The sequence below is a fragment of the Alexandromys fortis genome, unplaced genomic scaffold (genome assembly GCF_014885135.2).
Source record: "Alexandromys fortis isolate MF-2015 unplaced genomic scaffold, M_Fortis_MF-2015_v1.1 scaffold_17, whole genome shotgun sequence".
In the NCBI taxonomy this organism is placed as follows: Eukaryota; Metazoa; Chordata; class Mammalia; order Rodentia; family Cricetidae; genus Alexandromys; species Alexandromys fortis.
The window spans coordinates 6,535,101-6,562,471 of NW_026067896.1; the positions used below are offsets into that span (position 1 = coordinate 6,535,101).

The following is a 27,371-nucleotide window of genomic DNA, read 5'->3' on the forward strand; positions in this document are numbered from 1 at the left end:
GCTTTCTATACTATTACATTTCTGATAATATATAGTCTTAGAAGAAAGACTATTAAGTTTGAGTATTACCTTTGGTTATGTATGATACATATTAGCGTTATGTTAAATAATGTCTGTTAGTATAGCTACTATATGTTTATTGCAGAAATTTTCATTCAGTATTTAAAATAAATATTGTTTGGCTTCCTGAATGTTCAGTTTTGTTTAGTACATTATGTATAAGCCTAACATACTTTATTTATGGATTTGTTAACATATGAGTTTTCATTTATATTTTTAAATAATTTGCTTCACATAGAAATATTATCTCTGAAAGTTTAAACATTCAAACTATTCCCTTTTATTCAAATGTGGATGAAGAAGAATAAGAAACCATAGAGTAAATGTGATGGAAGTAGCTAGAATTTACTACGTTAGGTAAATGATAAGCTCATTCATAGTCATTTAAACAGTCTGCTGAAGAGTATCCTTATCACCTATTTCCAGTTTAAGTATTGCTATGTCTGTGTTTCAGTATAATTGCTTTTCTTCACAATTCTGTATTTTAAGCACTCAGCTGAGAAGAGCCCTATGAATTAGCTGCAGAAATAACCTATAGTCAGACTGAACTGTAGTCTGATGCGCTGCAGATGGGCACAGATGGACTTTTGATTTTGAAGTTTAAAGTATGCTTCTGGAGCAGGGGTGTAGCTCAAGTGTTCATGTGTAGGGACCAGAGTTCAGATCCCCAGAACCTACTTAGACGCTAATTCGGCATGTAATTCCCACCACAGAAGGCACAAACGGAAGAAGGGAAGACCAGACACCTGGGTGAACTCTGGGTTTGATTGAGGCATCCTTCCTTCTTCCGTGAATAAGGTGGAAAAGCAATAGAGAATGACTTGTTGACCCTGTGCCTCAGAGCTCAATATACACAAGTAACACATGTGCACCATGTACCTGCAAACTTCCACGTGTAACACACACGCACAGCCATATACACAGTGGAAAAATATCCTTCCAATGACTGTCTTCTTGCTTGCTATATCTAGATATCACTGTCCAGCTCTTCCCTGTCTCTGTGCGCTGGCATACACATCTCATGGATGCCACCTTGGTGTTATCAAAACCAGTGGTTTAATTCACAAGCAGTTGCACATTTGTGCTGGGATTGGGAGGGATGTAAGTCACTTAGATTTGAATGCTTCTTATGTCGTTTTGTGTGTGTGTGTGTGTGTGTGTGTGTGTATAATACATATACAGGTAGGTATAATTCATTTGTATCCCTGTATTATAGGCATTTAAAATGGAAGTTTAAGATGTATTTAAAATCTTCATTAAAAGTAAAAATGCCATTATTGTTACACTTTGGGGAATTTATCTAAAGAATGTGGTAAGAAGAAAAGAGACTAGTACTTACTGGGAAGGTTATTTATTTGCCATTACTTATGCCTTTATTTAGCTTCCTAACGCACATTGTTGTGTGTGTTTTATTTTGCTTTGTTTAAGACTCCTGATGCTGTCCATCCAAAAGAAGCACCTCCCTCATCTACTGCCAGCAGTATTAGGCCTGCAAGAGTTGTGTCTTCAACTTCTGAGGAAGAAGAAGCATTTACTGAGAAATTTCTCAAAATTAATTGCAAATATATCACCAATGGCAAGGTAATGAACTGCATTGTAGTTTTTATTAAGCTATGAAAGCTTGACATGTACATTTAAGTCAATAATGTCAGCCATTTGTGAGTATTTATACAAGGGTTTGAGTTAGAATGGACCTTGCCCATTAGTTAGAGTCTGATGGTCTGTAGCAGATATTAAAGGTCGTGGGATATACATCAATTCACTGAGACAAAGCACATGTCGTGGTTTTTCCTAGAATATTAAACACATCTTTAAAACAGCAGCAGTGATGATGGTAGGAGTGCTAGCTCTTGAAACTTAGTGTAATACAGAAATTGAAATTCACTATATGCTACATGATAAAAAGTATTTAGGTGTGTTCTTCAATCTGTTAGAACAGGAATAAACATTCCTACTTTGGGGCAAGTATGTAACCTTTTGGAGTGCTTTGGTTTGTTTTTGAATACTTGGAGAGAGTGTAGGTTTCAGTTAACTCATTTCTGATTTGGTCCCCTGTGGTCAGAGAACATCCTTACTCCTATGTGAAGGCTTACTCTAGGGTGGCTTATCTCCTGACCCAGAATATCTTGACAGATCTTTTGTGTATGCTTAAGAAACACATGCATTTTGCTTCAGTTTTGAAAAATATTTTGAAATATCCATGAAATTAAGTCAGGCGATGCTAGTATTCTTCTGCATCTCTATTGATTTCTTATTTTTTCTTTAAATTAATGACAAGGATGTGGAACTGTTTCATTACAAATGTGTTCTGCTTTCAGTTGATAATTGATGAATTTGAGTGTGCTATAGGAATGTAGAAATGTTTAGGATTCCTACACTGTCCTGATGTACTTACTGACTGATGGTGAAGTGCCGACATTGACCTCAGGATCTGTGCCCTGCCTGACGTCCATGTCGCGGATACTGCTATAGCCGTTCGCACCTCCTTTGGGAAGTGTTAACATGGTTTGTCCTTCCTGTGCTTTCAGGCTGTCTTTGTAGGGTGTGTTTCTTGTGGAGGGTGTACGATTTTAGACTTTCAGTCAGATGAATTTGAAATGGTCTGTTCTTGAGATTTTCATGAAATTGACCTTGAGGAAAGAAGCCTGACGGTTTTAGCTGGGCATCCTTTTAGGCCCTAAGAATGGATTCTAAGAAAGTTAACGCAGATTAATTAATCCAGTGGGGAAGGTGTCACCTTCTTTAGTGCAGAAAGTAGAAGCAACTTAGAAACCCTTCCAGCAGTGGGTGGAAAACTGGAGCCCTGATTGTACTGTGTATAAAGTAGATGGCCAGAAATCCGAGAAGAAATAGCAGAGGCATCTGGACTCTGTTTTGAAGTTGCGAACTTTGAAGATTGAAAAGTTCTTTGTTTTTCCATCTTAGGGCACCGTCAGTGGCGTGCTGCTAGTCACACCAAATAATATAATGTTCGATCCACATAAAACAGACCCCTTGGTTCAAGAGAATGGCTGTGAGGAGTACGGCATCATGTGTCCAATGGAAGAGGTGATGTCAGCTGCCATGTACAAAGAAATTTTGGATAGCAAAATAAAGGAGTCCTTGCCCACGTAAGTGTGCTGGTGTGCTGTTCACTGAGCCTTTCTTTTCCTTTCCTTTTCTTTTTTCTTCCTACCTTCCGTTCTTTCTTTTCTTTTCTGTCTTTTTAGCATCTAGATAGTTGACCCTTCTCAAATATTCTTATTTTATTAATTTTAGTATAGATGGTATTCTTTTTTTCAGTAATGAAGCCACATTTAAGCACTAATGACTAGTCAGTTCTTAGTGTGCCTGGTATATAGTTAGTACTTGTGTTGTATTTGCATTTATTTGGTCAAAGAACCAGATATTTGACAAGTAAGCTGTAGTACTCATGTAACTCAATGCTTTTCAGTTCTTTGTTATTTAGCCACAAAATAAAAAAATCCAGCTTAGAGTGTATTATTAATGTCCATGAAGGACCTAAAGCATAGCATTGGGTTTGGGGTGTGGCATGGATGAGGCCTGGCATCGCAATAGCCAGAGCAGCTTTACATTTACAGTTACGGTACGGTTACAGTTGTCCTTCTGGAGTGCAGACCGCGAAAGAGACAACCTACAGGTGGCACTAATTGAGAGTTGAGCTGGGGATGTCCTGATGTGGGAATCTGTGTGATGGATAACATAGATGTGAGACCACACTTCTAGGCAAAGCCTTTAAAAGCAATGTGTATACAAGTAGTCGGCAGAAATGTAAAAGACTTGGAGAGAAAGGAGATAGAGCATTCGAGGGAAAGCAGAGAGTAAGAGGGTTGATGTGTAACAGAAAGGAAGTCCCACCCACTCCACACGTGACTGGCAACCACTTGAAAACGGCTTCACCCTAACTGGTAGCAGATGGTTTACAGTCTTATTACCAGTTTAAAAAAGGAATTATAAAGGAAAAAGGAGCAATTATTTTTCTCGGGTAGTGTGAACGCTGTTAGGGTAACCCCGTCTTGGAAAAGGGTCCATTTCAGCCTCAAGTGCTCTGTGACTTGGTAAAATAATCTTTAGAAACAAATAATTTCTAGAAAAAATATTCTAAACTACTGGTTGTATTTAAGTTGTCAGTCAAAGCCTATTTCAGGAAAATAAAACAAGACCTCCAACAAACCACAGTCACTGAGGTTCAGTGTAGAAATGGCAGAGATCGAAGGGCTAGCTCCGAAGGGAAGGAGGACCGCCGCTCAGTGGTGCCATCTTGTCCTGACACTGAGTTTCTGAAAGATCTTCTGGGTAACGTGTGGCTGCGCTGCAGGAAGACCAAGTGCTCTTTGCCTTTAAATGACCATTTTATCAATCAACACATTACCTGGGAAGAAATACCCTTAAGTCTTGGCTTATGTGTTAATTGAAATCAAGGTTTGGCTTCAGGCAAGATGAGTGCAGCGAATGGTTTCGCAGGGTAGTATTTTGTTTACAGAAGTAAAGTAGAAGATGCTAATGGTTTGCCTCTTTGTGATGTTTGGGGAATTGATTTCTAAGGTGCTGTTCTGAACCGTGTTCTGTTAGGTGCCGCTAGCATTAACGTTTAGCCATCCATAATATTAATATCAGGTTAGAAAATTCACCTAGATACTTATCTTTTTTTTTTTTAATTTTTAACAGCTAGTCTCTTGATTCTGTTAAATGTATCAACAAGATCTCCTGAAGCTTGTATCCAGTTCCTTGACCCTGTGGTTGCAGTTTAAGCAAGTCACCAATAGATGGCACCATTTCACATTCATTATCGTCAGCTGCCTGTATTTCTTAAAAGATGAATCCAACAGAGAAACCTTGTCTTGAAAAACCAAACAAAAAGATGAATCCAGTAGAGACAGAAGGCACTTAAACGAAATGTTTAAAATAATGACATTTTACACATCTCACTTGGAAAAGTATATGTTTTCTTACAAAAACTTGAAAACCACAAGAGTTAAATAAGAGACTTAATCAGCTTTAATATCCACAGAAGGCCACTTATTCTGTGTTGATTTATTTTCTAGTCTTTCTATCTGGCATATTTCTGTTCTCTAACCATATATGGACAAATATTGATGCTTTGCTGCTGACACTTCAAATAATTTCCAGTTATTATGAAGCAGCTTTAATCATCAGTCTAAATTGCTGACTCACTCAGTGATGCTTATTTCTACAACTTCCCACTTGTGGACGTTGGTATTCACCTGACAGATGTGAGTGATGGTGAAAATGAGACCCGGCTGTAAAGCATTCACCTCTGACTTCTTCGTCCTTTAACTGAGCAGCTTCTCTTAGAACTGTTCTGAGTTACTAGCTTAGGGTTTCCTTTAAATGTTGGGCCTCAGGTTGCTCTTAAGCTTTGCATTATAGTTTGTATTTTAGTTTAATTTCATATAAATAAGCACTGATTATGAATGTGATAGGTTGAAATGGCCAGTTTTCTGTGCTCTACCAATAAAAGTTTTAGTTCACTATTATAAGTTCATCAAGAATTTAAGTTATCAAACTTGGTTGAAGGTTACTTACAGAGAAATCTTCATTGATGTTTCATCAATAGTAAACAGCTGATGGAAATTCTTGATGTGAGTATGTGGTGTATGTGAAAAACATGATGTTTCTATTTTTGTTGAGGACTACACTTTGCCTATTTTGAAATGCTTCTTCTATGATATTTTTTTAATTTGGTTGTGGAATGTAAAATGTTACAGTTTTAATGTCTAGTAATTTTTAATTTTATTTTATAACAGAGAACTAGACCAGTTGTCAGGAAGGGACTTCTGCCATTCTAAGAAAATGACAGGCGTTGCTGCTGAGGAAACGGACTCGCGAGCCCGCGACCCGGGTAATGACAGCGCCAGCACAGCTCCCAGGAGCACCGGGGAGTCTCTCTCCGAGGACGTCTTCTCCGAGTCAGAACTCTCTCCCATCCGGGAGGAGCTCCTCTCCGAGCCGCGGCAGGATAAGTCATCCGACGCGTCCTCAGAGTCTGTGCAAACCATCAGTCAGATGGAAGTGGAGTCGGTGGCAGTCAAGTCAGAGTCTCCTAACATTCCTGACCACGTTAACTCCAATACTGAACATTCTTCAAACCAAGAGGCTTTATCTCATGAAACTGATTTAAGTAGTCTTGAACTCGCCACTAAGGAAGGAGATAAGGCTACAGAAAAACTTGAAGTCTCAGGCCCCAAAGAGCAAAGCATAGATGTAAAAAGTCATGGTGACCGGGATTCTTCTTTCCGTCATGAAAATTCACTACAGCAAGAGGGAGGAGAAGGGAGTGTACCTTCTGGAGAAGCAGTGGAACTTAAGGAAAAGCAAACTGTTCAGAAGGATAGACAGGGGAAAGAGCAAAAGCGGGACTCAGAGACTGAAGTAGAGGAGCTGCGTAAACTCTGGAAAAGCCACTCGATGCAGCGAGCCAAGCAGCAAAGAGACAGCAGCATCCAGCAGGCGTCCCAGAAAGAAGGGAAACATCAAGGGGCACCCGTGGATGGACGTGTGGACGGTAAGGGTTAGGGAGGTGTGAATTCAGTCTGGTGTTCTGCACATTGTTTTCTTCCTTCCTCTCTGACCAAAGGCTGCAGATTAGGTCTGTCAGAATGACTGTCAGATGGTCCTTGAGTGACGTCACTCTGGGGGGGGGCGTGTTGATGCAGGGCCTAGTCTCTGAACATCCTTTTGTTTAACTCTCTGCATTCTCTGTCGTTTGCCTTATGATGTGCACCTGCCCTGTGTAACACATTGATTACTTTCATAAGGTCCTGGTATGATTTTATCATCGCATATTTGACATTTGAATTACAGTTTATAACTGCCAAGGTTTTAATATATAATTTTTTAGAAAACACCATTGGACACAGTTAGGATTTTTTGTCCACATAAAAATCCCGCCTCTCTTTGCTTAGATGGTTTCTTTTAAAAACAAGCATGCAGGGTGCTCGGCTTCCTTCCTTAGCTCAGGTTTTTGTTGATGTGAGAATTAGCATAGTAGCTTCTGTTACGAATGTACTGAGCCCATCTGTCATACACTGTGGCTCAGATAACTTGGTTACATTCTCAGTTCTGTTGCAGAGTTGTTTATAAATTCTCATATGAACTCTAGTTACTACTTTAATTTCAGATTTTTATTCTACTTCAATACAAAAGTTAAATTTACCAATTTACTGAAATACACAAGCTAAATTTACCATTTTGACTTTTTTATTATGAAATAGACATATCATAAAATTAAGCATTTTAACCATTTTGAGCTCTACAGATTGTGGGCATCAGCATATTCATACTGTTGGATACTCTTCACTGCATGCATCTTGGGAGCTTTCAGCATCTTTATGAAAACACGACTGTAACTGAGCAGTGAACTGTCTGTCACTCCTGCCCTTCCCCGGTCACCACCAGTATGCGCTCAGGGTTCTCCTTACTCCAGGCCATTCACATAAGAGAGCCACATAGTTTCTGTGTTACCTCTCATTCAGCATCATGCTTTCACCATTCATCTCTATTATAAATGTGCTTAAATATGGCCTGTTTTATTATTATTCTTATTATTGAGATTATATAATATAATTGCATCATTTTCCCCTTCACTTTCATCCCTCTAAGCCCTCCCTTATGCTCCTTCTTGCTCTCTTTTAAAGTCATGACCTCTCTTTCCGTTAATTGCTATATACAGACTGGGTAGGTTATACTTATGTGCTCAGGAATATGTGTGTGTGTGTGTGTGTAAGAAAAATTTCCTTTTCTTGGAAGTCCAAAGAATTAACATTTCTGCATATAAATGCTGTTTGCCAGCAGTTTCGGGGAGTCTTTGGTTAATGCTAAGAAAATCCAGTCATATAGATAGTATTGCAAATCATCCTGCAGTGAATAAAGTTTGTATAAAAAGGAATCCCTTGTAGGTGAATGTTTATGTCCTGTCAGGTCCTGCAGCCGTTCAGACCCAAAGAAACCTAGAGGTTTATATTAATTATAAACCATTTGGCCTATTAGCTAAGGCTTATTATTAACTAGATCATACAACTTATTTTAATACATAATTCCTGTCTATGTTTAGCCTCATGACTTGATACCTTTTCTCAGCGAGGCATTCTCATCTTGCTTGCTCTGTGTCTCGCTGGTGACTGACTCTCTCTCTCTGTCTTTCCTCTGCCCACAGTTCTAGTCTGGTTTCCCCACCTGTTCTTCCTGCCTGGCTTCTGGCCAGTCAGTGTTTTATTAAACTAATATAAGTGACAAATCTCTCCAGTGTATAAGAGGATTATTCCACATCATTCCCTCAGTTTTTTCTTTTCAACACAAGAACTCTGAATCTCACGTCCTTTGTTTAGTTTTTTCCTTGACGATTATTCATAACAACTTGTAACCAACACTCTAAACAATCAAACATCCATAATTCATTTTTTGGGAATGTGGGCATAGTTTTCTAGAATCTCTAGAATCAGCTGCTGATTCGGAGCGCTGATATTCCTATGGGGAGTCCAAGAAAATTTAAGATTATAATCAGGTCCTGATTTTAGTATTCTGTGAAGCTGGACCATCTCCGCCAGCAGTCTTGAGGCTGCTCTGGCTGTAGAACTCAGAGGAAACTGCAACAGAGGTGCTCTGAAACATTGGGTCATCAGGATCATTCATCCCCATTTGAGATTTCTCAGGGGGTCTTCCTTGACCAAACCTTATTTTTCTTAACCCAGAATGAATCCACAGCCTCTCATTTTCTATGGAAACAAAAGCAAAATATTTTCTCCAAAGTGACATATCTTTTGACTTGAATTTTTAATTTTTGAATTTTGTTTGGACTAATCCACCAGCATTGAAGGCAAATGTCTTTTAGGAGCTATTGCTCCTTCCTCAGCAATAAAGCAATTCAAAGACAACACAATAACATACAGTATCCAGACTCTTTGTGTACTTTCCATCTTTATGTGGCTTTTTTTCTTACTCTGTTTCTCTTTTAAGGACTTTCTCTCCCAAACCTATTTATGTTTTTAAACACAGTGTAAACTGTTTAGAGGTTTATTTTGTTTTGTTTTGTCTTATTCTGCCTTTACTGTATATGTCTTTTTCTGACCAAACGCTAAAGTGATATGACTAGGATTAAAGCTGTGGCTTTGGCTGTTGGCTCCACCCCATTTCTTAGCTTTTTGAGAGTCGAGCTTCATGGTGGAGGTACTGGAAGAAGTCACATTTATTGCCACAACTCTGTGGAGTATCTAGGTCCAAAGAAGCCTGATGGTGGCTGCTCATAATAACTGTTTGGTGGCAGAGCCTCTTAAAAGAACTTCGAGGTTTTTGCTGCTAAAACTGAGTTAGGAAGCCTCTCTTAAAGGAGCCGTGCCTCTGCTTGCCACCAGCAAACAGAACCCACCCAAGAAATGCTGCTACCAAAAAGCCATGTTTGACTTTGTTCTTGTCTGTTTAGAATCCTTTTTTTTTTTTTTTTAAATGTAGAAATACTTGTGAAATGTTTGGGCAGCATTTGTAGCACAAATAATTAAAATCCAGAGACCAGTATTGGGGTTCGAACTAAATATCAGAAAAGCAAAACAACCAAGCCACTAGAGAAGTCTTACCTCTACCAAGGCTGGGTGGCTGCAGACTGAGCCCTGAAGCTCTGTTTCCTCCCATTTTTACATTCCCCCTAGTGCTGGGATTAAAAGTGGGAGCCACCACCACCTGAATCTGTTTCTGTGTAGCTCTTGTGTAGCCCAGGGTGGCCTTGAACTCACAGAGATCCCTCTGCCTCAGTCTCGTAAATCCTGGGTTATGAAGGTGTGTGACACCACTGCCTGACTCTAGTGGCTTAGATCTTCAGGCAAGCTTCATTTATTAAAACATAAATAAAGTATCGCTGTAGCCCCTCCTTTCAGTTTTTGGATGGTTATTTTGTGAGGGGGCAGTCATTCCCATATACCAGAAGAGGGATTGCCAGATCACACAGCTGTTTGCTTTTCTGAGAATCCACTTGTTCTCCATAGTTGCTGTGTGTCATTTCATCTCCCCAGCAGCTGATAGAGGTCTGGCCCGATCTGACATGCTGCACATCCCTGGTAATTGTTTGTAATTCCAGCGCCTTATAGGCAGCGGCAAGAAGACTCCCTTAGTGCTGAGGCCAGCCTCGTCTGCCCAGCAAGGGAATGTCTCAAAAGCCTAAGAAATAAGAGTATTCTTTTGAGATAAGGTCTCTTCCGTCCCAGAAGGACTTGGTCCTCCCTCCGTCTTCCAACACATGTAATACAGACTCAACATTCAGCTTTTAAAATACTCTTTTTTTGTATCATCCCACTGAGATACTTTGAAACCTAAGATTATAGTGATTAGTTTTTAATAAATGCATTTATTCAAAGCAATTTCTTTAAAGGCTGAACTTTTTTCTACAGTATTTTTTTCTTTATTCAGAACAGAATGAACACTTATTAGGAACATTGTCAAATAGAAGAAGTTATAACACAATTTATAAAATTATCTGGAATTTATTACCAATGATGATCAACTAGTATTAACATCCTTACAGGTCTGTGGAAGGCATTTTGGTTTTGATTGATAATTGAGTCTATGTGTACATACAGATTTGAGTATAAACTCAGGATTGTACTATATGTATTGCTATTTCGTGCTTCATTTCACTTAACATTTGTGTGGTGTTCACTTTTGTATTTACATTATAGTTTTGTCAAAATGTGGTTTTATCAGTCTTATCATTTATCCAGCCATTTGCCTGTTGTTTTTAGCAATTCAGACTGTTCAGATGGCTACTCCCTTTGGTATAAGTAACATTGGCATTAAGATCTTTATATAGAATATTTGGTTTATATATTTTTTTAAATCTTTGAAAATGGTTAGAAACTAATTTCTGTTCAATTAAATATATAAATATAAATATATTAAACATATAATTTTATAGGCTATGAGAATTAATATATAATAGATTATTATAGCCACATGCCAAAAGAAGAAAATAAGTAGGCACTTTGATATAGCTTTCATTGAGTTGTACCATTGGTTTCTTCTTCTTAATAAAACATTAGTTTTAAATGGGCATTTTTAGTAGCAATAGTATATAATATGGAAATATTAAAGCTTTTTGAAATTTATTATTTCATAAGATGGAATCATTGTGATAAATAGTAAACTGTAGCATACAATAATGGAAAGAACAAGAGCGGCCAACATTCCTTCTTCTAACCAGTGGCTCACGCTGGGGCAGGCAGGTTGTGCACTTTGTACTTTACTGCCCTGCCGGGGCAGGGGCTGCACTGAAACAAGCTAATCAATGTCCGTGTGTTCACAGACTTAATCCTACTGTCAGACTCCAAATAATGTACGCCTCTGGTTGGAGATAACTTAGACATAATGAGCCGTCCAATGTTGCTCTGCAGCTAGTAGTATAGTGCTGATTTCTCACACCTTTGTATGTAGACTGGAGATTACATTAATTTTTATATTTGAATAGCCATATTAAAATAGCCATTTATAAATTCTGTATAGTGACTTAGGTGTAATTTTAAAAGATTCTCTGTTAAGGGGATTAACAAAATCTACAGAATGCTTTACAGATTCATGTAATTCAGCATAGCTGTTGTTAACAACTTATTGAAAAGTCTGAGATTTTGCATTTTTCCTAATAGCCCTCAGCAAAATTTTAGTTCACTAACTTGACTCTTTCATTTAATCTTGCTATTTCAGTAACTAGATCTTCCATGCCAATAAATAAATAAATAAATGTTAATTAATTGAATATGTGCAAGTACCAGTAAAATTCATTATTTTATAATTCGGAACCAGAATGTAAAATTACTTCATCTGAGACACTTGGACATACTTTATGACTGAATGGACACCGCTTACATAACCCTTCCAGGGTCTTCACTTCTAAAGGATAAGAGAAGGCATCGATTACACAAATTCTTGTGTCTCCGAGTTGGAAAGCCGATGAGGAAAACCTTTGTGTCTCAGGCCAGTGCTACCATGCAGCAGTATGCACAGAGAGATAAGAAACATGAATATTGGTTTGCAGTGCCCCAAGAAAGGTAAGTTAAAAACGTCGAAACTTCTGCTTTTCCTACAAGATTCCTTTATAGATCACAACACCAGAATCAAAGTCCTAAAAGACTCCATTTCCTGACTAAAAGTAAGTGGCCATGGTGGTGTCCACCTTTAATTCCAGCCCAGAAAGGCTGGGACGGGACAGTTTGCCCTGGTCCCTGAATGGTCACGGCCGTCCTCTGCTATAAGTCAGCAAGGTGGTTTTAATCTCTGGAAATCAGCTACTATCTGATACTTCTTAGTTTATGCCTTTAAAATTTTCATATTTAGTTTACTGGAAAACATTGGAACATGAATATTTTAACAGTAAAGTACTTATATAGTATCTTAGACTGACAATTCATGAATGTATCAGCACAGCCTTCTTGAAGGATGTATAGGTTTTTTTTTTTCTGTTTTGAGACAGGGTTTTACAAAAAAGACTTTTTATGTAGAATTATTCCTAGCATCATTGCCAAAGTTGATAAGCCTGAGAGTGTTTATACTTTAATAATGCCCTCCTAAAGAAACTGAATGTGTTAGCGTATTCCCTTACTTCCTGGTTGGGAAAACACCCCTGAAGCAGAAGACAGGTTGGGTTATCTGTAATGCTCTGTACCAGTGGAGAGCTAATCAAGTGGCAGGTGCAGGAGCAGAGGTGCGGCTTGGAAATCCCATAGTCCGCACTTCCCCTCCTTCCCAACTGCCAGATACACCAGGTAATGTGTGCTTCCTTTTTAAAGTGGGAGTTTAGTAATTAAAACAGTTTGATTTGCACAATTCACTACTTCAAAGAAACAGATCCTAGAGAATAAGAGAGTGGGATTAAAGTGATTATAGTGCAAATGTAACTGTTTAGTGAAATCTAACATAAAAAATTTCATTTTTATTATTCTTGGTTATTTCTTAATTTTTAGATGTAGTTTTGCTTTTAGTGTTGTTCTTGGTTCCAGACCTAAGTGTTGTAACCGTAACTGGGAAAAGGTTGTCAGCCCTCCTACTACTAATACTGCCTCACCATCTCAGTACCCAGGTTAGAAATTTCATTGCAAGTCATACTTAAGATGTACCTTGGCTTTTATTAATATTATTATTATTGGAATTTTGGGCATTATCATAGACAGAAAACGTAATAGAATTGTTGATAGTGACTAATTGCCTGGAAGGTAAAACTTGCTGCCCTTTCATATGTCAGGTGTCACATAACATTTTAGATCATGAGGTGGATGCATCCTTCTTAGAGCCGTTGCTATTGGTTGGTCCATGTTAGCTCAGTTTTGTAGTTCACTTCTCCATGCTAACTAAAGCCAGGAAGCACATAGACGTTTGATCTTTGAACATGTTTATTGCATAGTACAGCAGCCAGTACCATTGACTGCAGTTATAAAAATACCAGAAAGAGGAAGCAGATACGGGAAGATTAGATCATCAACCGCTGAAGCAAGGATTTACTGTGTCCTGCCGCTTCAGTTTGGATGCTGTGTGAGTTCCTTCCCACTGCTAGCGTCTTTACATAGGAAAGCATCACTGCAGTTGGTATAGCAACAAGCCTTCCAATGAAAGTCTTAGTGCGATATGTGTTTAGAACTTGACAGATGATAGCTAAATCTGTTTTCAAAGACAATGTCTTCCTGATAGTGGGCTTCACTGTTTAATAAAGTCTTCAACTTCTGTCTAAACATTTTACAAATATAGTCTTTTATCTTTGCTAATAGCAGATAATACTAGGCCTATTAATAACCGTTCGCTCTAACAGGACAGAGCACTTGTATGCCTTCTTCATTCAGTGGAGTCCGGAAATCTATGCAGAAGATACTGGTGAATATACCAGAGAGCCTGGGTTCATAGTCGTCAAGAAGATTGAGGAGTCTGAAGCAAACGAAGATCCTGCAGCTGACGCAGCAGCCAGAGAGTGGGAGGTAAGAGTGAGACCCCATCAGCCCTGTTGGCTTTCTCTGCCTTGTGTGACTTACGGCCTTACAGAGCTCCACAAACTGCAGAACCCATGGCACAAAAGCAGGTTTTTGAAGGCCTAGCTGACAGTCCATGCACATACGTGTTTTCTGAATGAAGCTGAGTGGTAGCGTAATGCTCTCTGTCACTCTGCTTTTACATTAAAATATGGGATCTTTAAGGATAAAGTAAGTTTTAGATGTATTTTAACATATTTAAAGGAAGACAACATGGCTAAAATAGAAATCACATTAATTGCTATTATACTGTCATAAAAATTTCCTGTTTGATTCATCTGTCTTCTTTTTCTTATACATGGGAGAATGCTCATTTAGTGCATTTAGAAAAATTAGCCGCCATTGCCAAGTTTCACACCAAGTAAGCATTGTCTTGACCTGAATTCAGTGATACTAAGGTGACGGCAGGAAGTTGGTGCTAATTTTATATTAAGAAAAAGTTTTTATGTGTTTAAATTTAATGAATTTTTAAGCAGTGTCCAAGTTAATACTGATAAACTCTTTAAAAATCCTCCCATAGATTAAAAAGTATTAAGATTATGTGATTTTATATGCTTTATCTTGGAACGTTGATGGAATAATAACGTTTTTATTATTTTGGTATTTTTATCTTAATCTCTTCTTGATGTTTTTAGAAAACAGAGCAGATGCTAAAATGTGATAATAAATAGAGTTGGATTTTATTATCCATTTGGTTAAAGCTTGTGACTATTTGTGTAATATGAATTTACTGTGTACGCACTTGGCATGTATAACGATTAAGGTATACATGCCCTTAGCATGTATAAGGGTTAAGATGTACATGGTGTGTCTTCTGTTCAAGCTGTGTTCCTGATTTTTTGTCTAACATTGTGTTATGTACAGCATTCATTTACTATGTCATCAATATGATGAAGGGAAGGAAAATAGTACAGTGTACATTTATTTCAGTATTTCAGTAAAAAGTATTCATCTTAATTCTAGCTCCAAATTAGTAATGGCCTGAGTTACTATCAGCAGAATAGACGGGTAAATATGCAGATATTTATCAAATTTTAAGTAATAGACCAGTCACAGCCTAGTGATGTAAGCAGCTGCATGGATGAATGCCCTAGCTAATGGGTGGAATACAGGGGAAGGTCTGATGTCAGAAGAACAGAAGGAGCTCAAGTCCGTGGACTCATGGAGGAGGCAGGAAGGAAATCTCTGGAGCGTGCCGGGCACATGTTTCCACTCACAGTAGGTGGGTTCACATGGTCACCAAGGGTTCCAGCTGTGTTCTGAGTCTCAGAAGGTAAATGTGGCCAAAATTCCAAAGATGTGTACAAGTTTTAAGGTAGCAGCAGCTGAAAGTAGGTTACCACAGAGGAAATAAGTTGGTAAAAGATGCTAAGAAATGATGAGGAATTAATGGCAGCTAGGCTATGACGAAGTTTCTAAGCGGGGCAGTAAAATGGTCGCTGGCAGTATTTTTAATCAAGAAAGAGAATTGAGAACTTCTCCCAATGTTGGCTGAGTCACTTAAGTTTAGAAATAGAAAACTACTGACATTTTTTTTCTTCTTTTCATGTGGAAGCATGTGTTGTGTGCTTGTATGTGAATGTGTGGTGTTTGCATATGTGTGGACTGTAGTATGTGTTTGGATCTGTATATGCAGAAGGTGAGGTGGATGTGAGTCTTCTGCCTGCTCTTCTATCGCATTCTTTAAGGCAGTACCTCGCGGTGCAACCCAGAGTTCACAGACACTGCTTGCCTCCACACCTAGCTTGCTCTGGGGATCCCCATCTCAATTTTTGAAGCTGAAGTTACAGGCAGTCCCCACTGTCACCTGGTCCTTATATGGCTTCTGAGGCTCCAAGCTCCCAAATTTAGTTAGTTAGGTTTTTTTTGTTTTTTTTCTACCTAACAAGCACCTTACCTGGCTACATCTTACCGTCCCCACTGCTGACTGTTTTGAATCAAAGAAATGGCTTCAGTTTCTGGGGGGAAATTGAGAATTATAACTTACAGTTTAAAGTTTATATATCTCCTCATTTGTCCTAGGAAAATTTTCCCCCCAAAAAACAAAAAGTAGCAGGAAAAGTTCCATTTGTAAACCGTCTGGAAAGAGTGGTCTAATGCAACAGCTACCTCTTGTTTGTGGCTGTGGAGGTCTTGAATATGGGTAATGCGACTAAGGAAGAGGAGCCTTAAGACTGAAAAGCTGATTCTTCACCCTGTTACCAGATTTCTTTCAGACTGCTTAGACAACTTGTATGCACGATTATCCTTTTCAACTACAAACTTTACGAAATCTGAGTATGAAATCATAAGCTAGCATGTAAACTTTGCTGCCGTCTGGTTTTTCTCCTTTTGCATCTTATACCAGTCTCTTGTTTAAGATCAGTGATAGAAAACTGCTGGCCTGGAAGTCTGGTAGGAGTTCTTTGTTACTGGCTTTGATCTATTCACCTTTACTCCTTCTTGTAGGGAATATTAATAACAAGAAGCCCAATTTTGGACTATGACTGTGTTGTGGAAAGACTTACTTGTCTTTCCTTTTAATCTTCTCCCAGAACAGAACGATTTCCCTTAACTTGGTTGTTTACCTTTGTCGATATCTTCAGCATTACTCTAGGGTTGGTTAAATGATTGTAAGTCAAGGCACCCAAAGTTGCTGGTATGTGTAGTTTGGATAGGAAAACTTTAAAGACATCTTAAAAGAGCTTCAACAAGAAAAGGCAGGGATTTCAGCATTAAAAGTATGGGAACGTTAGGAAGAAAGTGCAGTGTTAAAGATTATATGTGAGCCAGGCAAGCTGACCAGGAGAACCCCTCTCCAACAGAAGGGGGAAAGTTGAGCCACATTTCAACAGTGAGATCCCCTATACATCAGAGTAATCACTGCATTATTGAAAGGGATCTGAGAAGTATCATCGATTCTATTTATAGGAGTTGGTTTTCCCACCATGTGGGTCCCAGGAATCAGTCGTCAGGCTGCAAGCACCTTTGCCAACTGTCCCATCTCCATAACTGGGGTTTCTTTTTTTAAATCACCGTTGTTAGAAGAAAAGCCTCTGGCTTATTCTCTTTTATCCCTTGCCTAAGTGTTGATAAATTGTTTCATTTTGTGTTTGGTTTCTTAGATCCTGATTCTCTTTTTCCGGTGTTTGATAATACTTAGAATTTCTCAATCACTCAAAGGTCAAGTCATTCATTTTAGTATAAATATAATATGTTGCGTGTTTATGACATAAGCTCCCAAAGGATTCTTCAGAACAGTCTATTACCTACCTTTTGGCTTAAGTTTTCAAATTATTTGTATGTTGATTTTGATTATAACTTCCAGTGTTCTCCAGTTTGATTATATACATGTAAATATTTAACCTAATGTTTTTTTTCTACACCATTAAGCTTGATTATATCATTACTGGATTCTTTTCCTATTGTATGCACAGCTGTCATCAAGTAGAGTTATCACTATAGTCATTAGATTTTCCAAAAAAAAAAAAAACCCACCAGTTTAATACTGCTGCAGCTTCTAATAAGAACCATGCAGAGGACTGAAGCTGCATATTTAACATGGTATCTGCCAAACAGCTGGAATATTTTTATTTTCCTAAATTCATTTCATTATTGTTATTAAAGAACTACGTACATGTATGTTAAAATTGAGTTAGTATATTAAAGTACAAGCAAAAAGGTTTCCTGATCTCTTCTCAGCCTAGTTATCAGAATGCAAATTCAGTTGAAACTGTCAAAAACTAAGAGTCTTCATGTCTGCAGTCAGCACGGGAGATCACATTCCTCTGGTGCGGCTGTGTAATGGACTGCACACAGAATCGGCTGTGCTGGGCTGGGCTCTGTTTTTCAGAGTGGTGTTAGGGGATGGACTGTGACCACAGTGTATTTCATGTTTAAGGAGTGTGGTGGAAAGTAACGGGAGGGGCGCGGCTGGCATACAGAGAAGGGAGTAATAAATGCAGGGTGTGCTGGGTTCAGTGGGGCACACGTTGTATGCACTCGAGTAGCGCGTATTTGAGGAGATGGCATTGTGTATTACACATAGCCATTAGTAGGAGAGCAAGTTTGCCTTAAAATGGAAGAAATATTTGGACATTACCATTATAGTATAGATAAAACTGAATGCCAGGTAATTTTAGTTTACATCTAAATTAAATGTAGTTATACTTTGTACTTAATCTTTAAAAACTAAGCTTCTACTTATATTCCATAATACACTTATTAATGAAGGGTAGCATATGTAGACACAGTAAATACAATTATCTTTCAGTAAATAATATGCTAGAAAACACTTTAAAATGAGTTTCTTATCTATGAATACCCCATAAAGTTAAATTTTATAGGATTATTAGCTATAAAGAACCAAAGTCTAGCAAAAGGAAATAGGAAAGAATTGTGGAACTCTGTGAATGAACAGTGCAGTGTTAGCTGCAATCACATGTGCGGTGTGGGAGGAAGTCTGGACGTTGTACACAATGCATGGCTTGTATTCAGCGTATCTGTTAGTGCTGTGGAAATATGTGCTCTGTGTCTTTAAACTTTTGAGCCCTTTCTTAGCACACTTGGTGCAGTGCAACCGAACTTAAGCATGGGAAACACTGTCTTCCCTCCCCAGCTTTACAGTCTCCACTCAGGACTATCTGTTCAATGGATACTACTTAGTGATTAGCTCTCTGCCTTGTCAATCACGTCTGTGCTGCCAGCGAACTGTTTTGTCACTGTGGCAGGGCTCTGGTGCTGGAAAATGTGTCTTTGACAGAGGAAGAATGCTTTTGAGAACAGGTCTTCCGTGATTTGCTGAAGCTTAATGTGACTGGGAAGGAAATGTCCCGTCTCTGGTATGGGAAGAAGGGGAGAAGACATCAGCCAGTGAACCATAAATACACCCTGGTAAATGCTGATCAGTCATTGCAGTCTCTCTCTCTGCCAGTCTTGTCTTAGTGCCATTATACAAACTTACCTAGTGCTTGGCTGCATAAACAGAGTATTTATAGAGTAAAACTATGTGATTGCAGAAAGTACTTTTAAGATATAGTTAGGAATTCTCAATATCTTTCAAAAAAGGATTAATATGTTGCTAGAATTTTGCTTTGTTAAAAATAGATTTTTTTATTAGCTTAAAAAGCAAGATAGAAAATATTTAATACTGCCTTAATGTTTTCTTTATTTAAACTTAATCTTGTAGGAAAGGACTCTGAATTGTTTTCCTTGTTTAAGAGAAGAGAGTGAGACTAAATTTTACTTAATGGATTCTGTTATAACTTACTGGGATTTTACTCAATGGAATCTGTTATAACTTACTGGGAGCTCTTGAGAAAATGCTGCTGTTCTGTCGTCTAAGAATGGTTTGTAAAGCGACTCAGGAAGCGTCTTTGTACTTCCTCAATGATAACCATGTCAGAAATGACAAAACCCCTTTATTGATGTTTTTAATTATAATTTCAGGTTTTTCATTTTCTATTACATCAGCTCTGAATGGTATAAACACCTCAGAATATTAATTTTTAAATTTGTGATCCAATTTATCAGATTAACTATTTAGCTAAGTCTTTTAAGTTTTTAACTAAGAGCAATAAAGGTATTCATAATGTTTCATTTACCATTTAATTTTTAAGCTAAATGATACCTACCATTAATTTTTTAAATATTTTAAGTTATAAATTTAGGGACACCGTGGTGTTTTGAACTTCCTAGGTTGGCATGATGCCGCACATCACAAAGTCTTCTGCTTGGAAGAAGCACCCTTGGGGATTTTTAACTCAGATGGTTTTCCCTGTTTCTCACTGGTCCTCAGCTTTCCTGTGGCTGTGGTGACTAGCGACACAGGTGCACTAGTGCGATGAGGAGGCCAGCGTGGAGTGTGCTGGGCTGAGGTGAAACTTGGTGGCAAGAATCAGCCGCAGCTAGCGAGGCTTCACTTCTCCAGCTCACCTAGGGACGGTTTTCTAGGTCGTAGCGTGTGTCCTCACTTGTATCAAGCTCAGTGCCCAGTTTTCCTGCTTGAGTCGGGTGGACCTAGAGGTGTAGAAAGGAGAAGAACTTGGGGTTTGTAAGGGGTGGCCGAGAGTCTTGACTTCTTATCAAGGCACTTACTTCTGTGTCGAAACTGAAAGCAAAACAAGCATATTTCTTCTGAGAGAGCAGTTTCAGAACACAGGAAAGCTGACGTCTCTTCTCTCTGTGTCACTGCTCCTTAGCATGCTTCCTGCCTTTTCCACATCTGATGGTTATACAGAGGGACTTCAGTGATAAACTGTCTTACAGAGCTGCTAAGAGTGTGGTCCTATATTTAGATCATCAGTGACAGTATTCTAAATACTGGTATATGTACTGTCAAATTTGACCTTAAAGTTAACCCAGAAGCTAATAAGAGAGATGTTCATTTTATGAATGAGCTAATTGAACTCACACATTTTACCAGGGCTGAAGGATGGCTCGGTGGGTAAAGACACTTGCTGCAGAACCTGGTGATCTGACTTCAGTCTCCAGGACCCATGCAGTGGAAGGAGAGGGCTGACTACTGAAAACTTTCCCCTGACCTCCACACATGCACCCTGGCACCTTCATACATATGCAAGGTAGATAAACATTATCTTAATAATCATTGAAAATAGTAGGTAGAAGGTGCCTCAGACAAAATGTGTGGGATAAAATTAACCCTTTGCGACTTAGCTTCCATGAGAATCATATTATCCAATTATGCTTGCTTTTATTTTTATTCCTTTATTTCTTTTAATTTTTTTTTAGCCTTAAGGCTGCTTTTAAAATTCATGCTTGACATCTTCAACTTTAATTTCCAGTCACTGATTTGCTTGGAGCTATTTATGTATTTGATAGACACTTGTGCCAATTCTTACCTTTTTGATGTCTATCAGTAAACTTTAACTTACTGGAAAGTATTTGATAAAAATTTAGGCTTAGTTTAATTCATCTTCAGCATTATATATTAGCATTATTATTTTTATTAATAATGCATTTTCACCATTTTGATTATTTTAGGTTGTCCTCATGTGAAAAAGACAGTTTTTTTTTTAATTTGGTATTTTGTATGTGGAACCACAGCAGAAGCTGCTCACGAATTTCTGACATATCTAAGACTTAGCTCACACACTGACTCCCAAAGCAGCCGCACATCAGCTGTGAAATCGGTCGCCGCAGACTGGAATGGTTGTCGTCGTGACGGGGATAAGGACTGCAGCCAGCTCTGTGTTCGAGTGTTATTCTAAATGCCCGGCCTAAGCTGCCCTCTGTCATCTGTGAGGCACCTTTAAGTGTTAGCTAACCAATCTCGTCTCTGTCTCTTTTATGCACGAATCAGGGACCTCTTACTACAACGGTTCAGCTTAGAGTGAGGCCTTCACTCTGGGTGCCCTGTCCACGCCCTGAAGTGTCTGCTCTTCCTGCTCACAGTTTCAGAGTAGAAAGACAGACGGGAAGGTGTGTTTTGAATATTATTTCCGTTTGGAGAAACCGGGAAGTAGATTGAGGTTCCTCAAGTTCACAGAGCTATAAGAAGCTATAACGAAGAGCCAGTATTCTTTCTGCATTGCCGTGCTGCCCACCTGTAATGATGGGAACACTTAACATACGCCGTACGGTCCCTAAAGCATCTTCTGCTCTGTGGACAGTCACAACTTAATTGAAGGAGCTCACTCATACTAGCATTGGACTTTTGCGTTTGACTAAGTAGTTGAAAAGTATGTCTTAGGTTTATACATTATATAGCATAAGGATAAAATGAAGATCTGATTCTCTACCAACATTAAAATTATAGTATCACTTTTTCATTATATTTGTTTATGTGGGATTTTTGTGTCTCATGTCATCGTCCCCAAATTTATTTTTGGGACAATAATAAATGAAATATAATAAAAATATAATTCAATAATATAAAACAAAAACTAGCGCATCAGAATTGGACAGAACAAATAAACAAAAGACAAAGAGCCCAAGAGAAGGCATAAGAAACAGACCCACTCGTTCACACACTCAGGAGTCCCATAAAAAGCACTAGATTGAAAGCCACAACATATGCACAGAGGATACTCTTTCTGTCTCCTCGCCCTTAGGGTTCCCTGAGCCCCGAGGAGAGGGTTTTGGTGGAGGCATCCCGTTGGGACTGGGTAGTTATGCTCTCCCACTCTGCGGAGTGTCTGGCTGTGGTCTCTGTTCCCACTGCTGCAGGAGAACTTCCCTGATGCCGGCTGAAAAAAGCACTCATCCGTGAGCACAGCACAGTGTCATTAGGAGTCATTTCTTGCCCTTTATTGTTTAAACAGTAGTTTTGTGTTCTACCCTGTCTTCCCAGGCTATCTGTTCTTGTTTGATGTCAAGGATGGGATCCTCTGGTGGAGAGGGTCTTCAGTCAAATCAGATATTGATTGATTTCTCCTGCAAGCTTCATGGCCACCATTGCTCTAGCATATCTTGCAGGCAATGGTTTTTTTTTGGTTTATAGAAAAACAGGAAGCAGTTCTCATACACTTTTTTTTTCAGTTTCCCCCACTATTTGCATGTCATTGGTGGGCACATTAGCTAAAAGTTAGTGCAGTAACACTGACGTGTTATGGTGAGCCCAAGTGTATGGATGTCATTAGAATTGCCTTCTGAAGTGTGTATTTAATGGGTGTTTACAAGTGAGGAGATACAGAACCGCAGTACACTTTGACTGCACTAGAAACTGCTGAGGAGGTAGATACTTACTCATGCTTCATTCCCTCTCGAAACTGCTGGCACCAGTAACCTTCCTACTGTTGCTGAAAGTTGGTATTTTTCAGTCATGTAGTGGAAATAATAAGGTTGGGATTCTTAGCAATATGCATTTAAGACCGCTCCGTAATACTCCATCATATGGATATGTGAGTTTCTGTACTCGCTGACTGCTTCTGCCGTGCTGTGAGCTGTAAGCACTTATCACAAACGCAGCCAACCTCCAGATTCTGTGTACAAGTCTGTCTGCAAGTCTCATAGGGAGCCCGCATCAGGTAAGAGTATGTTCAGTTTTATGAGAAAACACCAGAGGGAGAAGCTCTCCCATTTGGAACTGATCCAGCAGTAAGTGCAAATCCTGTTGTTGTTGGGGTTTGTCCATCCCTACAAACACATCCTGGTACCTACTATTTAAGTTGGATACTTCCCTTATTCTTGATAACAGGTCTTTTACAGTGATATATATTGGAGAAAGGATACCGTTTGTGGCTTGCCTTCATAGAAGTTTTAGTTTTTAATCATCTAACTCCTAAAATTTCTGATTCATGATTATTCTTTTGGTATTCCATTTAAAAATAACTTTTCAAACCCTTGGTTACCTTGAGTCTTACACTTTTGCATTTTCCATTTGGGTCGCTAATCTGCTGAATTTTTCAAAGGCAAGAACTTTTTTCTCGTCTTCTGTCAGCCTGGTCTCTGTAGTAGTGACCGTCCTCATTTCATTCTCTCCTTTCCTCTGTCGCCAGAATCAGTCACCATATTTGTGTGGGTTTATTTCCGTTCTCGCCCATGGAGCGTCTGCTGGCTGCCAGCCGTATTCTCTTGCTTCCTGTGATTTAATGACAAGTCTCTAAAGAGAGAAGCTCCAGGTGTTTGCCATTGGTTTTTCAGCTGTTTTTGGGTCTTTCCATATGAACCTTCCAGGTCAACTTTTGAATACTTTGTAGCTGCAGAATTGGTTTTAATTAGAATTGGAATTGTGTTGCAACAGTAGCTGATCTGGGGAATGGTGGGTACCTTAGTGACCTTGACTGTATCTTTCTACCCATGAACACAGAAGGTCTCCATTTGCTTTAACCTTCCTTTTCTTCATCGGGATCTCACACTTTCCCTCATGTTCAATCTTCCATGCTCATCGTTAGGTCTAGGCCTAAGTACTTCATAACTTGGAACTAAAATAAATGATGTTAATGGCAAGGACTTGATTTTTGTAAATTGTCCTGGTATGCTGGAAACACCGCTGTTGTTTATTAACCCCAGCAGTGTTCGGTTGTTATTAGATTTTCTTTATTCACAATCCCTAGCATTTTTTAAAAACAAAAGCAGGTTTAATTTCCTCCTCTTTTACCTGCACGTCTCCTATCTCATTGTGTCTCCTATCCTGTAAGCTGTTGAATAGAATAGACGAGGGGGATCTCCTTGCCTTTCTCCAGGTCTTAATACAAAAAAATCTTGGGTCTCCCTATTGTTCATGATGATAACTATAGGATTATTCTTTTTATATGTTCTTTATCTTCTGTGCTTCTAGGTTGCTGATTGTTTTCATCACAAATGAATATTTGATTTTCACTGTTGATAATTGTGATCGCAGTTTTTTTCTTTAGCCTCTGGGGTATAGCAATTGCTTTTCAAGTATTGAACCAGTCTTGTATACCTGTAATAAATTTCACTTGATTATTAATGTATGTTTATTTTCATGTATTTGATGGCACTGGCTGATATTTTGTTAAATATGTGTGCATGTATTTTCATGAGAGATAATGTTCTGTAGTTTTCTTTTCTTGTAATGTCTTTATTTGTTTTTTTATTAGGGTAATGCTGGCCTCACAGAATGAGTTAGTAAGTATTTCCTCTGCTTCTATTTTCTACAAGAGACTGTGGAGATTTAGTTCCCATATCTTCCTTCTATGTTTGGCATTTACTTATCAGTAAATCCATATGGGCCTGCTGCTTTCTGTTTTGGAAGGTTAACCCTGGATTCTGTCTAAGGGATAGGTCCAGTCAGGCGATCTGTTTCTTCTTGTGTGGCACTTAGTGGTTTATGTCTTTTGGGAATTGATCTCCCACTCTTTTCCACCTTCTCTGATTTTAATTAAACATCTTATGATGTCATAGTTTTCACCTGTTAGCATTTCAGTTATACTCATTTTAGCTTTTTCTAGTGCTTGTCCTACTATTTGTGTATTTTTATGGCATAGTCTAAGGTAGGACTCCCTTCTTCTCCCTCCACCTTCTGTGTATGAAATTATTTGTTCTGACTCATCGTATAGCTTATCCGCTTTCTAAGCTACACTGTGCCGTACCTCCTGTCAGTTTTCTCTTACCCCAGCCTGAGAGGAGGGCACTGCTGTTTGGTACTAAGGTTCTATTATTGATGTTGTTATGCTTTTTGTAGAATCCCCAGAATTTTGTTCTTTAAAAGTCTTATTAATATCCTTATTTTCCTTTCTGAGTAATAAAACGAATCCCTGATACCTCTGTTGCTTATCATCACCTCTTCTCAGTTATGGGCTATTGGACGGTCTACTCGTTCTTCTTTGCTCACAAATCATGCGTGTATTATTTTACTGAGACAGTGCTTAAATACAGAAACATTAGCCATCTTAGTTGTTCCTCCACTGCACATATCTCATATCTCCGGGGATTATTTCCCTTCTTGTTGACATTTGTTGTATGAATTTCTTCTCTGAAGATTTGTTGATGGTTAGCACTCTTAGTTGGTCTCTCTGAAAATAAAATGTGTATGAAAAGTTGAGAACTCTGTGCTGAATATGTAGTTTTTTCTTGTTATTATTTTAAAACAATGCAATATAACAGGTAGTCATGGTCTCGCATTCACGTTGTGCCGGGTTTTTGAAGGGCATCCTGGATGGTTTCTAGCATATGGGTGTGTATGTGTGTCAGGGACTTGAGTAGGTGCCTGGAGTTCAGGATTCCTCATGGATAGTGGAGGCACAACCCTGGTTTGTTTGTTTGTTTGGGGGTTTTCTTTTCCCCTTTTTCTTCATTTTTTTTTTTTCATCTTGCAAAATAGTTTTGCTTGGATAAACAACTCTAGATTGGCCATTTGTTTTCTGCCATGTCATGGTCTTTTGTTTACTAGTATTTATTCTGGGCTTAGGTTTGCTGATGTGCCAGCCCTCGGGACTGTCATTCCTCACTCCCAGGGGTCTGCATCTGCTCTTGAACAGTTTGCCTCCACTTGGAGATCTGTGCATCTTCTCACTGGTTAGTTAATAATAAAACAGCAGTAATAAACCGTGTCTTCCAAATACCATGATGTTTTACTAGGTGTGTTGTGTATGTACTTCTTGCTTAGGGAATGGAATGTTTTCAGATCTGTATCTCTGTCTTTAATCAGTTCTTGAAAAGTCTCAGCAGCTCCCTTTCAGGTGTTTTCTTTTTAGCAGGACTTTATTGAAATCAGTTGTATCTTGCTAGTCTAACTCGTGTGCTTTGCTCTTCGGTGTGCCAGCCTTTTGTTCTTAATAGTGCCTCCTGGGTAGTTTAAGGTGGGTCCCAGTTTGCTAAGTTACTTGTGATTATCTGCCTTTTTTACATAATTGTTTATTACAAAGTTACATTTATTGTATAAAATTCCTATTTATTTTTTCAGATATGCTTATTTTAATCATCTCTTCCTGTTTGTTTGTTTTTAAAAATAAAAATTTAACATATAAGTTCTGTCTGATAAAATCAGTATCTAGAGTTGGTGCAGTATTTTTGTATACTTAATTAGGGCTACGTGCTGGTGTGCTAGGTTGTCATTTACTATGATCTTATATTTGGTTTATCTCAATCTGAGAGTCTTGAGGTCCTGAATTGAGCATGTTGTCTTTCTCAGACAGTTTCTTCTTGGTAGACTATGTTATATGAATGGAATCATATGGTCATATTCTTGGGATTCTGCCTCTTGAGATTCAGATATGGTGTGCCTAGAAATTCAGTGTCAGCAGGCCAGCTCTGGTGTTCTGAATTAGTCCTTGGGAAGAATCACCTTGACCTTCACAGATACGGATTTATTAAAATGATAATGCCATAAGCAGATCGAATGAAAAGGCTAGCTGAAGTCAGAAACAACAGTGATTGGATGAAATTTATCGGTGGAAAGGATCAGTAATTTAATATCATTGGATATTTGATAAAAAGAACCATGTTAGGGGCTAGCAAGAAGGCTTAGCAGGTCAAGGCGCTTGTCACCAACCCTGACAATCCGAGGTCTGTCCCTGGGACCCGTGAAGTGGAAGGAGAGAACTGACCACAGCATTTTTCCTTGGTTTCAGTACATGTGCTGCAGCGTGAAGGCCCACACATGTGTGCGCACATAGCATATGCGCACACAATCGCACATGTACTAATAAAATAAGATCTTTGAAAAGGTGTGTTTAAAAATCCTAAGCTTCACAAAACCTTATTAACTCCTCAGTGAATCTACACTCATTTTCCAAAGAACAGAACTTTGAATATTTATACTCCTTGAGACCTGTGTTCTTGCTCTGCGAACACAGACGTTAAGAGACAACAGATGATGCGAATGGGTGTTCTTTTCTTGCAATGTGGTATAAATAAGAATTACCCCTTTTGTGACACTCGCTTTTTACATTAACA

The 27,371-nt window shown here is 38.6% G+C and overlaps 1 protein-coding gene across 10 annotated transcripts in view; it reads left to right on the forward strand.

Annotated features, from left to right (window-relative positions):
• Oxr1 (oxidation resistance 1) overlaps positions 1-27,371 on the forward strand; it is a 179,919-nt gene that overhangs the window by 137,548 nt on the left and 15,000 nt on the right. For 7 of the 10 annotated variants that reach the window (XM_050162110.1, XM_050162138.1, XM_050162130.1 and 4 more), the window contains exons 5-9: positions 1,489-1,641; positions 2,986-3,170; positions 5,829-6,586; positions 11,939-12,107; positions 13,859-14,021. In XM_050162110.1, coding sequence (XP_050018067.1) covers positions 1,489-1,641; positions 2,986-3,170; positions 5,829-6,586; positions 11,939-12,107; positions 13,859-14,021 — 1,428 coding nt within the window. Of the gene's footprint in view, positions 1-1,488; positions 1,642-2,985; positions 3,171-5,828; positions 6,587-11,938; positions 12,108-13,858; positions 14,022-18,744; positions 18,945-24,574; positions 24,603-27,371 lie in introns of those variants that run through there. The other 3 variants (XM_050162147.1, XM_050162162.1, XM_050162154.1) reach the window with 3 other exon arrangements.